Source organism: Salmo salar, chromosome 22 (assembly GCF_965601325.2).
Source record: "Salmo salar chromosome 22, fSalSal1, whole genome shotgun sequence".
In the NCBI taxonomy this organism is placed as follows: Eukaryota; Metazoa; Chordata; class Actinopteri; order Salmoniformes; family Salmonidae; genus Salmo; species Salmo salar.
This window is the reverse complement of record NC_138312.1, coordinates 20,181,543-20,195,000: the sequence shown is the minus strand read 5'-3', so window position 1 is coordinate 20,195,000 and position 13,458 is coordinate 20,181,543. Positions and strand designations below refer to the sequence as shown.

At 42.1% G+C, this 13,458-nt stretch overlaps 1 protein-coding gene across 1 annotated transcript in view; it reads right to left on the bottom strand.

The window, feature by feature from the left end:
• Positions 1–13,458, bottom strand: part of LOC106583040 (chemokine-like protein TAFA-4) — a 52,787-nt gene that overhangs the window by 7,661 nt on the left and 31,668 nt on the right. Inside the window, exon 4 of the mRNA XM_014166795.3 lies at positions 11,975–12,130. Coding sequence (XP_014022270.1) covers positions 11,975–12,130 — 156 coding nt within the window. The remainder of the gene's footprint in view (positions 1–11,974; positions 12,131–13,458) is intronic.

The window sequence follows — 13,458 nt, the reverse complement described above, 5'->3', positions numbered from 1 at the left end:
TTCTTCTGGTTGAGCCCAGTAGAGATGATAAGAGTACATGGCCATTAAGGCTAGATTGTTTTTCAAGATGTTCAAGTGTTCATACTGTAGATGACAAGCAGGGTCAAACAGCCTATCAGTTCATCATAGGCTACCGTGTAAGTTGCACTGCACTTACTCATCCGTGTATCATGTCAGTGATGTATGCAAATAAAGCAACTTAGTTTGGGATCTATGTCTGGAAATAAGAACCCCATTTCTCAAAATCTCTTCTCCCAGAGACAGATGGGTTTAACTGAGATCCATCTCTCTTTGTCAGCAGTCAGTGATGAGTCTGATAGTTTATCGACAGAATTACCACCATTAATTCACAGAGAGCAGAGCAGTGTGTCGCTACTGTAGCTAGCTACCATCCAGAAGCCGTACTCCACGTGGCATTAAACATCTGACTACTGTAGCTAGCTACCATCCAGAAGACATACTCCACGTGGCATTAAACATCTGACTACTGTAGCTAGCTACCATCCAGAAGACATACTCCACGTGGCATTAAACATCTGACTACTGTAGCTAGCTACCATCCAGAAGACATACTCCACGTGGCATTAAACATCTGACTACTGTAGCTAGCTACCATCCAGAAGACATACTCCACGTGGCATTAAACATCTGACTACTGTAGCTAGCTACCATCCAGAAGCCGTACTCCACGTGGCATTAAACATCTGACTACTGTAGCTAGCTACCATCCAGAAGCTGTACACCACGTGGCTTTAAACATCTGACTACTGTAGCTAGCTACCATCCAGAAACCATACTCCATGTGGCATTAAACATCTGACTACTGTAGCTAGCTACCATCCAGAAGCCGTACTCCATGTGGCATTAAACATCTGACTACTGTAGCTAGCTACCATCCAGAAGCCGTACTCCACGTGGCATTAAACATCTGACTACTGTAGCTAGCTACCATCCAGAAGCCGTACTCCACGTGGCATTAAACATCTGACTACTGTAGCTAGCTACCATCCAGAAGCCATACTCCACGTGGCATTAAACATCTGACTACTGTAGCTAGCTACCATCCAGAAACCATACTCCACGTGGCATTAAACATCTGACTACTGTAGCTAGCTACCATCCAGAAGCCGTACTCCACGTGGCATTAAACATCTGACTACTGTAGCTAGCTACCATCCAGAAGCCATACTCCACGTGACATTAAACATCTGACTACTGTAGCTAGCTACCATCTTGAAGCCATACTCCACGTGGCATTAAACATCTGACTACTGTAGCTAGCTACCATCCAGAAGCTGTACACCACGTGGCATTAAACATCTGACTACTGTAGCTAGCTACCATCCAGAAGCCATACTCCACGTGACATTAAACATCTGACTGCTGATGCTTCACTCAGAAATTAGTCTAAACCTTTTCAGGAAATCTCAGTATGTCTGTTGAGAGCAGTTGTTATTAAGTAAATCAAATGATAGTGTTAATGGAGACTTCTGTGAATGCCATGATAGGGAGCAAGTTAGTGTTGTCTTCCCCAATCCCTGGCTTTGTTGCTGGTCTCAGGGGGTGATTCTAAACAAGGTATGTGGGGGAGCTATGCCTAAAGGCTGCCTAGAGGATTAGACAGAGATGATGTCCATCCACCACAGCACTGACACATCACAGGTCACAGCAGATTCAATCCGTCTGTGAATACACTGCCTGTCAAAACATTAGGTTAAGTGTCTGTGTGTGTGTGTGTGTGTGTGTGTGTGTGTGTGTGTGTGTGTGTGTGTGTGTGTGTGTGTGTGTGTGTGTGTGTGTGTGTGTGTGTGTGTGTGTGTGTGTGTGTGTGTGTGTAGCACCCAGAACTGGATGGTACCACACTTTCCTTTGTTACTTTTTGTTTCCATGAATCCTGCCACCGTTGGTGTTGAAATGTTTCTGACATCATGTGGACAAAGATGAAACTGCAGCTGCTCTTTTCTGTTCTCCTACAGAAGCTCCTGCACTGTGGGAAGTATCACCCATGGCAACATAGATTAAACTATCCTAACTTATATGTGTTTGTGTTATACTGTGCTAACAACATGTTAACAGCCACAAAATGAGAGTCCAGCAAGACACTGATCTCTGCAGGTACACACACACACAGACACACACACAGACACAGACACAGACACACACACAGTCATATAGGCTGTCTCATTGCTGTCTGCTAGCTGCTAAAAGGTCTTTATTGGTGAAAGAATGGATGAAAAACAGTGCCCATCTGCTGCTAGCGCGTCTGTTTCCGTCTGTGTTCCAGGTATAATGCGTGATAATTCGTTTTTACCACAAACAAAACATGACATAATACATTATGATTCTGTTACATTTAAAGCTAATGTAGGCTACGTGACCTGAGTAATGTAAAAATACAAATAGCAATCGATCATTTGCAATTCAACTTCAATTAGAGTTATGCAACCTCTCCCTACATATCTTGTAAACATAACAGCAGACAAGTCAGATTACTGTATGTATTTTATTGTGGGCTACAATGACAAATTTTGTTCCCATTGGACTACAAAGGCATAATACAAAACGCAACCAAGCATGAGTCTTTTAGAGTGTTCATCAAATAGTACTTAACAAAGGCTTGGGTTGAACTCACTGTGAATACAATGATGTGATATTATGCATGTGTATATATCATCATCGGTCTGGGGAGTATGTGGCGGCAGGGGGTAGATGTACCGTGTGTGTGTGTGTGTGTGTGTGTGTGTGTGTGTGTGTGTGTGTGTGTGTGTGTGTGTGTGTGTGTGTGTATGTGTGTGTGTGTGTGTGTGTGTGTGTGTGTGTGTGTGTGTGTGTGTGTGTGTGTGTGTGTGTGTGTGTGTGTGTGTGTGTGTGTGTGTGTGTGTGTGTGTGTGTGTGTGTGTGTGTGTGGAAGGACAGGGGGTTCACATGTTTTATTTGTCTATTTGGTAGGAACAATGTACAACAAATCATAAGTCTCAGAATATGAGAAGTGATGTGTTGCACCAGATTTAGCTGACAGGTAATTTACACTGGCAGTCCCCATGTGTACTATATATGAGCAGTCCCCATGTGTAGTATATATGAGCAGTCCCCATGTGTACTATATATGAGCAGTCCCCATGTGTACTATATATGAGCAGTCCCCATGTGTACTGTATATGAGCAGTCCCCATGTGTACTATATATGAGCAGTCCCCATGTGTACTATATATGAGCAGTCCCCATGTGTACTGTATATGAGCAGTCCCCATGTGTACTATATATGAGCAGTCCCCATGTGTACTATATATGAGCAGTCCCCATGTGTACTATATATGAGCAGTCCCCATGTGTACTATATATGAGCAGTCCCCATGTGTACTATATATGAGCAGTCCCCATGTGTACTATATATGAGCAGTCCCCATGTGTACTATATATGAGCAGTCCCCATGTGTACTATATATGAGCAGTCCCCATGTGTTCTATATATGAGCAGTCCCCATGTGTACTATATATGAGCAGTCCCCATGTGTACTGTATATGAGCAGTCCCCATGTGTACTATATATGAGCAGTCCCCATGTGTACTATATATGAGCAGTCCCCATGTGTACTATATATGAGCAGTCCCCATGTGTACTATATATGAGCAGTCCCCATGTGTACTATATATGAGCAGTCCCCATGTGTACTGTATATGAGCAGTCCCCATGTGTACTATATATGAGCAGTCCCCATGTGTACTGTATATGAGCAGTCCCCATGTGTACTGTATATGAGCAGTCCCCATGTGTACCATATATGAGCAGTCCCCATGTGTACTGTATATGAGCAGTCCCCATGTGTACTGTATATGAGCAGTGCATGCATGTGGGAGGTACTATACATGTTGGACGTAAAAGCTTAACACTAATGGTTCTACGTCCTTACACATCATTAACATCTAAAGGCTATCTGGAGAACCTGCATGGTCAAACACACACGGACACACACATGCACACACACACGGAGGGCATGGATTTAATTTGCTCCACTCAACAGGGGAGGACAGAACGGGTGAGACAACTGGCTGACTTCCAAAATAGGATTCAGCAGCAGAAGCCCCCGTGGCGTTCGAGTCGTTCCATTCACTGGACTCTCTGTATAGTCATAGCAGAAAAGGGGCATCCATCTCTTTCAGAAATGATTAAGTAAAAACCTATCTGTGTTCAAGTGCCACACACGCACCAAGCATGCAGACAAATACACACAGACACATACACACACAGACACCTGAACAATAGACTTGCCAGATACCAAGATTAACTTAACATACTGTTTAAGCAACAGCAAACACAACACAGAAAAAGATAGCACCTCACATGGGTATAGAAAGTATAGTACCAGTCAAAAGTTTGAACACACCTATTAATCAAGGGTTTTTCTTTATTTTGACCATTTTCTACATTGTAGAATAAAAGTGAATACATCAAAACTATACACATATGGAATCATGTAGTAACCAAAAAAGTGTTAAACACATCAAAATATATTTCATATTTTATATTCTTCAAAGTAGCCACCCTTTGCCTTAATGACAGCTTTGCACACTCTTGGCATTCTCTTCACCAGCTTCCCCTGGAATGCTTTTCCAACAGTCAGAGACAAAACAGTGAGAGACAGAATAACAACAGAAAAACGCATGTCAAAAATGTTATAAATTGATTTGCATTTTAATGAGGGAAATAAGTATTTGACCCCCTCTCAATCAGAAAGATTTCTGGCTCCCAGGTGTCATTTATACAGGTAACGAGCTGAGATTAGGAGCAAACTCTTAAAGGGAGTGCTCCTAATCTCAGTTTATTACCTGTATAAAAGACACCTTTCCACAGAAGCAATCAATCAATCAGATTCCAAACTGTCCACCATGGCCAAGACCAAAGAGCTCTCCAAGGATGTCAGGGACAAGATTGTAGACCTACACAAGGCTGGAATGGGCTACAAGACCATCGCCAAGCAGCTTGGTAAGAAGGTGACAACAGTTGGTGCGATTATTCGCAAATGGAAGAAACACAAAAGAACTGTCAATCTCCCTCGGCCTGGGGCTCCATGCAAAGATCTCACCTCGTGGAGTTGCAATGATCATGAGAACGGTGAGGAATCAGCCCAGAACTACACGGGAGGATCTTGTCAATGGTCTCAAGGCAGCTGGGACCATAGTCACCAAGAAAACAATTGGTAACACACTACGCCATGAAGGACTGAAATCCTGCAGCGCCATTAAGGTCCCCCTGCTCAAGAAAGCACATACACATGGCCGTCTGAAGTTTGCCAATGAACATCTGAATGATTCAGAGTGTCCTCTGAATCATTCAGATGTTCATTGGGTGAAAGTGTTGTGGTCAGATGAGACCAAAATGGAGCTCTTTGGCATCAACTCAACTCGCCATGTTTGGAGGAGGAGGAATGCTGCCTATGACCCCAAGAACACCATCCCCACCGTCAAACATGGAGGTAGAAACATTATGCTTTGGGGGTGTTTTTCTGCTAAGGGGATAGGACAACTTCACCGCATCAAAGGGACGATTGACGGGGCCATGTACCGTCAAATCTTGGGTGAGAACCTCCTTCCCTCAGCCAGGGCATTGAAAATGTGTCGTGGATGGGTATTCCAGCATGATAATGACCCAAAACACACAGCCAAGGCAACAAATGAGTGGCTCAAGAAGAAGCACATTAAGGTCCTGGAGTGGCCTAGCCAGTCTCCAGACCTTAATCGCATAGAAAATCTGTGGAGGGAGCTGAAAGTTTGAGTTGCCAAACATCAGCCTTGAAACCTTAATCTTGGAGAAGATCTGCAAAGAGGAGTGGGACAAAATCCCTCCTGAGATGTGTGTAAACCTGGTGGCCAACTACAAGAAACTTCTGACCTCTGTGATTGCCAACAAGGGTTTTGCCACCAAGTACTAAGTCATGTTTTGCAGAGGGGTCAAATACTTATTTCCCTCATTAAAATGCAAATCAATTTATAACATTTCTGACATGCGTTTTTCTGGATTTTTGTGTTGTTATTCTGTCTCTCACTGTTCAAATAAACCTACCATTAAAATTATAGACTGATCATTTCTTTTTCAGTGGGCAAACGTACAAAATCAGCAGGGGATCAAATACTTTTTCCCCTCACTGTAACTCTAATGAACTTAGCCTCTGCAGCAGAGGTAACTCTGGGTCTTCCTTTCCTGTGGCGGTCCTCATGAGAGCCAGTTTCATCATAGCGCTTGATGGTTTTTGCGATTGCACTTGAAGAAACTTGCAAAGTTCTTAACATTTTCCACATTGACTGACCTTCATGTCTTAAAGTAATGATGGACTGTCGTTTCTCTTTGCTTATTTGAGCTGTTCTTGCCATAATATGGACTTGGTCTTTTACCAAATAGGGCTATTTTCTCTATACCAACCCTACCTTGTCACAACACAACTGATTGTCTCAAACGAATTAAGGAAAGAAATTCAACAAATTAACTTTTAACCTGTTAGGGCTAGGGGGCAGTATTTGCACGGCTGGATAAAAAAAATGTACCCGATTTAATCTGGTTACTAATCCTACCCAGTAACTAGAATATGCATATACTTATTATATATGGATAGAAAACACTCTAAAGTTTCTAAAACTGTTTGAATGGTGTCTGTGAGTATAACAGAACTCATTTGGCAGGCAAAACCCTGAGACATTTTCTGACAGGAAGTGGATACCTGATGTGTTGTATTACCTTTAAACCTATCCCATTGAAAAACACAGGGGCTGAGGAATATTTTGGCACTTCCTATTGCTTCCACTAGATGTCACCAGCCTTTACAAAGTGTTTTGAGTCTTCTGGAGGGAGATCTGACCAAACAAGAGCCATGGAACGATGATGGCCCATTAGACACCTGGCGCGCGAGTTCATGTTGGGTACCCTCGTTCCAATACGTTATAAAAGAGTATGCATTCGTCCACCTTGAATATTATTCATGTTCTGGTTAAAAAAGGCCCTAATGATTTATGCTATACAACGTTTGACATGTTTGAACGAACGTAAATATATTTTTTCCCCTCGTTCATGACGAGAAGTCCGGCTGGCTTAGATCATGTGCTAACAAGACGGAGATTTTTGGACATAAATGATGAGCTTTTTTGAACAAAACTACATTCGTTATGGACCTGTGATACCTGGAAGTGACATCTGATGAAGAGAATCAAAGGTAATGGATTATTTACATAGTATTTTCGATTTTAGATCTCCCCAACATGACGTCTAGTCTGTATCGCAACGCGTATTTTTCTGGGCGCAGTGCTCAGATTATTGCAAAGTGTGATTTCCCAGTAAGGTTATTTTTAAATCTGGCAAGTTGATTGCGTTCAAGAGATGTAAATCTATAATTCTTTAAATGACAATATAATATTTTACCAATGTTTTCTAATTTTAATTATTTAATTTGTGGTGTTGACTTGACTGCCGGTTATTGGAGGGAAACGATTTCCTCAACATCAATGCCATAGTAAAACGCTGTTTTTGGATATAAATATGAACTTGATAGAACTAAAAATGCATGCATTGTCTAACATAATGTCCTAGGAGTGTCATCTGATGGAGATTGTAAAAGGTTAGTGCATCATTTTAGCTGGTTTTATGGTTTTGGTGACCCTGTCTTTGAATTGACAAAACATTACACACAACTCTTGTAAATGTACTGTCCTAACGTACTCTAAATTTATGCTTTCGCCGTAAAACCTTTTTGAAATCGTAAAACGTGGTTAGATTAAGGAGATGTTTATCTTTCAAAGGGTGTAAAATAGTTGTATGTTTGAAAAATTTGAATTTTGACATTTATTTGGATTCAAATTTGCCGCTCTTGAAATGCACCTGCTGTTGATGGAGTGCACCACGGGTGGGACGCTAGCGTCCCACCTAGCCCATAGAGATTAACAAGGCACAGCTATTATTTGAAATGCATTCCAGGTGACTACCTCATGAAGCTGGTTGAGAGAATGCCAAGCGTGTGCAAAGCTGTCATCAACGCAAAGGCTGGCTGCTTTGTAGAATCTCACATTTAAAATGTTTTTTTTAAATTTGTTAAACACTTTTTTGGTTACTACATGATTCCATATGTGTTAGTTCATAGTTTTGATGTCTTCACTATTATTCTACAATGTAGAAAATAGTCAAAATAAAGAAAAACCCTGTGCCCAAACTGACTGGTACTGTAGATACTTGCTCAGATTTACACTCACATTGTCACGCATACACACAGACACACACACATGTGCACACAGACACACACAAACACATACACACAACTCTAACCCTGTCACACTGCCAATACAAGTGAATTAACCCCCCTCCAGTGGAGAGCTCAATAACACAGCACCTTAAGACGAGATCTCCGCCATCGGAGGCCAAACTCAGCGTTAACAATCTAAATCCATTCACGCCGTTCTGTTAGAATGAAATGGCTTGATTTAGACCCATATTGACTCAGGTTGGTAAAGCTGACTTTGACACAGGTTAATGTTGTATAATAATGCAGTATAATCCAGTGCTGGCACCGAGCGCCCACCTCTCCACGTGGACATCTCCACGGTGTGTCCTGATAAATAGAAGTGATCTTCATGACCTCTGCTTATTGGTCATTATGAATTCAACCCCATCTAAGAGCTGCGCAGCAAGAAGGAAGTCATAAGGGGGCGTTCCACTCTCTGCTTCCAACTCCAACACACAGCTAAAGACAATCTCCAGTAATTCCCATATAAAGCCTGAAGGGAATGTGCTTCAAGATGAACCGAAGAAGAGAAGAAAAGAGGAGAGGAAGAAAGCTGTGAGATTCCGATACAGTGAGACAGGAAATTGTCAGCCGTTGGTCTTTAACAAGCTGGCTTAATGATAACAGGTCAGACTTCACAACACCCGGTAATGGAGCACAACATTCTGCCCTACAAAGGCAAACCGCTGTAACTACACTTGGTCAAAATTGACCAAAATTCTTTATAGCCACACATTTTCAAAATGCATATTATCGAGAGAGGTGTGATGAATGGTGTGCTCCATTACTGGGTGCTGTGACTCATCACACCTCTCTCAATAATATGGTTTTTCAGAATGTCTTTGCAATGAAGAGCTGTTGGAAATTGATGTACAGTATTTTACAGTTAATGGAGATGTCCCTCATCTAAACCTTACCACACTCATCACTGGTATTAAATTAAAAGGTGAGGGGATGGCCATCTGGCTGGAGACAGTAGGGACATCATTCTGCCTGGGATACTTTATAACTCTGAGCTGTTAGGCCCAGTGGAGACAGTGTGACTGTGGTAAACAAGACATATTTTTACTGCTCTTCACCTTTACAGTCATTATCTATATAACCATATAGGCCTACATAAATTTAGGGAGGGAATGAGATTGAAAGATAAAAAAAGACCTGTACTGTTACAGTATATGGCTATTTTGCAGTTTATAAATTGTCACAACAGTGCATTATTCAGTGGGCAGATGGCCCCCAGAAGGCTCTCTCCAAAGGGCTATCTCTGAGACCCCTGACCTCACTCGAGGGTCAGCGTTAAACACAACAGCACAGTGGAGTCCTCAGGGATCTTCTTCAGTCCAGTCAGCTCCCTCATATAGAGAGGTACCCCAAGAGGGACTAAACCAGAACAAAATAGAGGATACTGGGAAGAGCCTCTCTCTGTCCATTGCCTGAGAGGACACAGTGCCTCGCACAGCTCTAATGATGTTTAATAGCTATGTCTGCAGTGGAATAGCTCTCTAGGGCATGTTCTTATGTTAGGAGGGTTAGACATGTGGGATGTAGTGAGGGGTAAGGGCATTTCTGTGTATTGAATGTACTGTATTTGTATTTTTTCAGGGCTTTGCAGCTTTCTCCAGAATTCTTCTTTATGACATTTTTGGTTTTCAACCAATATCTAAGATACTTAAAAAACATATTTATATTATTTATATTTATTATGTTTCCTATCAGGTAAACAAAACAAAAGATACATGAGAAAACTAGCCTTGGGTACCAGCAGGTGCCTTTAAGACAAATGGCTGTTGAACAGTGCCCTCTATTGGTCAGTCATAGGAACCGTATCTCATATGTTTAAGGTGAGTGAAAAGGGATACATTTACATTTTAGTCACTCTTTAGCAGAAACTCTGAGAAAATGCATTCATATAACCATACATAGCGTGGTCCCTATGCAATAGTTTCTGCAAGTATTGTTGAACATTGACAATGTTACGGTAGTTTGTCATAAACAAATACAGAATTTCCAAATAACAACTGCACTTTACTGTAAGATGCTTTACTGTAAAAATCTTATATAGTACAACGGAAAAGCCCCCATCCAAGGTCTCCACATCTGTATCTGAGACATGAAGTAGCTATGTGACTGGAAGTTCAGTCTGCACTGGAACTGAGCTGACCAGCGCAGAACAACCTCTTTCTTAGAAAGGAAAGAACAGGAGAGAGAAAAAACATGGAAGAAGCTAAACAGAGACATTAAAGCTAGAGCCTGAGGTTACTTCACCAGTCCCTGCAGGTCTGTCTCGGTTCTCCGCTCCGCTCACGTACGGGACAACTATCTGTTTCCCACTGGAGGGGGGTTAATTCATCTGGATTGGCTGTGCGACAGAGTTAGGGTGTGTGTGTATATGTGCCAGGGGATAGGGAGAAGGGGAGGCCTGTCTGATGAGGGTCAGTTGACACTCAGAGGCTCTGTCTCTCCCTGAAGAGTGGAAACCCTCAACGCCATAGACAGGCAATGCAAGGTCGATCAAAATGACTCCTGGGTTTTCTCTCTCTATCGTCGCTAAGACAACACCATCCCTTTCATAACTCCTCGCCTTGCACTCTCTTGCTCCATTTCTTTCTTTCTCTCTCTCTCTCTGTCTCTCTCACATACATACACACAAACACACACTTTTGTCCCGCAATCTTTTTTATAATGAAATGTAATCTATTTTCCTAAGGGTTTTATTTGTGGAAACCTGATTCAACAATATTGAGTCTAGAGATATGACAGGGTGCGAGGGAGCAGAAAATTATTTTTCTATTACCATCTGTATGGTCGAAAGGCCTGAATTGATGTGAAATGGAATGCTTTCCCAAATTAAATCATCCCTTTTAAATTGTGTTTTTTTTTATTTCAGGCCTTGGGCCAAACCTTCAGAGGCTGCCAGATGTACTATATTTCCCTCTCCTTTCATATTCCTCTAGAGGATAAGAGAAGGAAGGCGACACTGCAGAGTGATCTTCCATTACCTGCATTAGTCTGCTGTGGCCCTAGCCTTTAATGTTACATGATCTACTATAAACAGGATGGGGGACAGACTGCACCACAGAGAAATCCACACCCACTTTATCATGAAGTAGAGAGCTAAAGCACTTTGTGAGACTAGAAGAGTGTGTGCCAGCTTCCTGTCCACGCAGGAAGTGGCTAAGTCTGGCTGTGTGGTAAATATTTCAACAAGTCCTTCAAACACAGCTCTGATGGGATCTTCACTGTCAGAACAGCTTCTAAGACTACGTTGGTATACATTTCTAACATCCATGTACAAGCAAATTAAAATAAATGACACCCACATACCAGTGGAGGCTGGTGAGGGGACGACGGCTCATAATAATGGCTGGAACAGAGCAAATGGAATAGCATCAAACAAATGGAAACCATGTGTTATATATATTCGATACCATTACACTATATTCGTTCCAGCCGTTACCACCAGCCCATCTTCCCCAATTAAGGTGCCACCAACCTCCTGTGCCATATGCACACATGTACACACACACAAACACACACAGTAGTCAAGTGTGATCGCACGCATATCCTTTAGGGGGTTGTAGGACCGGTATGAAATAAATATAGCCCGCAAACTCATAGCCTCCGCCACGTACCTTTATTAATAAACAAACAACATTTCAATCCTGCAAGGATCTTCTTCAGGTCACACACACACACACACAATGTATGTTTACCTTCCACACAGGAGGGCCTGGCTCTGGTTGTGCCAGCGACCTGGCCTGGGAAACAGGAGCACTTGACGGTCTGAGAGCGCTCCTCAATCTTGTTCTTATTACAACAGCGGTGGATGGCCACCACCTCACAGGTCCCCTGCTTCACCTGGTAGGAGGCTGAGAGACAGCGAGAGGGAGGGAGACAGAGAGCGTATTCAATGTGGTTGCAGTAGTATTTCAACATATACATTTAAAAAAACATCTTATTAAAATACAAGAAAGGAAAAAGCCGCAGAGTTTATACAATAGAAAAAACTGTTGAATTATTTACAGTTGTATAAACACCAGGAATTATTCTAAAGATGCAGAGAGATTCACTTTCAATATAACACTATGCATTTATGCCAATATTTTGGTCCTTTCTCAGCTCAACAGCATCATTAACATTAAAAGCCTGCCCTTTCATTGTGTGCAGGGTTATCTTGTAAAGAAAATCCCACTAACATTATTTAATTAAGTAAATAAACAAACAAAAGTTTGGTTTTCAGTGGAATTCTCTAAGTCATAATGAACCACCTGACAGCATTAGAGAAACAGCGTCCGTATTGTATGAGGCAGCATCTGGAGCTCTGTCCTGCTCTCTGCTGGAGTTCCACCCAAAACACAATACCCCAAACTCTCCACATAATGAAGCTTAACAGTTTTACTCTTCTGTTTAACTCCCTAGATTTAACTTCCTGGGGGCTAGTTCTTATTGATGAATGTACATTTCAGCAGTTTTCATTTCAACACAGATGCCTTCCCTGTAGCTCAGTTGGTAGAGCATGGTGTTTGCAACGCCAGGGTTGTGAGTTCAATTCCCACGTGGGGCCAGCACAGGGAAACAAAAAAAAAAAAAGGATGAAATGAAATGTATGCATTCACTACTGTAAGTTGCTCTGGATAAGAGCGTCTGCTAAATGACTAAAATGTAAAATGTGGTTTACAGTAGTCCGCACTCAATATGTTTAAACATGCATTTGTGGGACAACCTTCCTAACACACACACTTCGACAGGCCGAGGCCCCTCTCATCCTGATTTAAAGTTTGCTTGTTCTCTTCTCCAGAGAACCTTCTCAATGATCCCTTGGCCTCATCCCTCTGTTTTCATTTCCCCAGGGGCACAGGGAACTGGTGGATTATCCCTACTCATGCACACACACATATATCCGAGGCAGGAAAAAAAATGTAACCGTACTTGGAGCATGGAGAAATTGAAGAAATAAGGAATGCTGCTGAGACAGAGAGATCTATTCAACAGTGAGGGCATCTTTGTCAGTATGCACTATCTACTTAATAATGCAGTCACACACCATCCAATTTCTTCCATCTATCTCAAAAGCAAAATTCCCTTCAAAAACCATCCCCTTGTTAGTGTGGCATCCTGTACCACAGTCTGCATACCAATGTCTGGGTAAAGACAGGGAAAGCTAGTGCTCCCATCTTAAAAACAAGCGTCTTGTTAG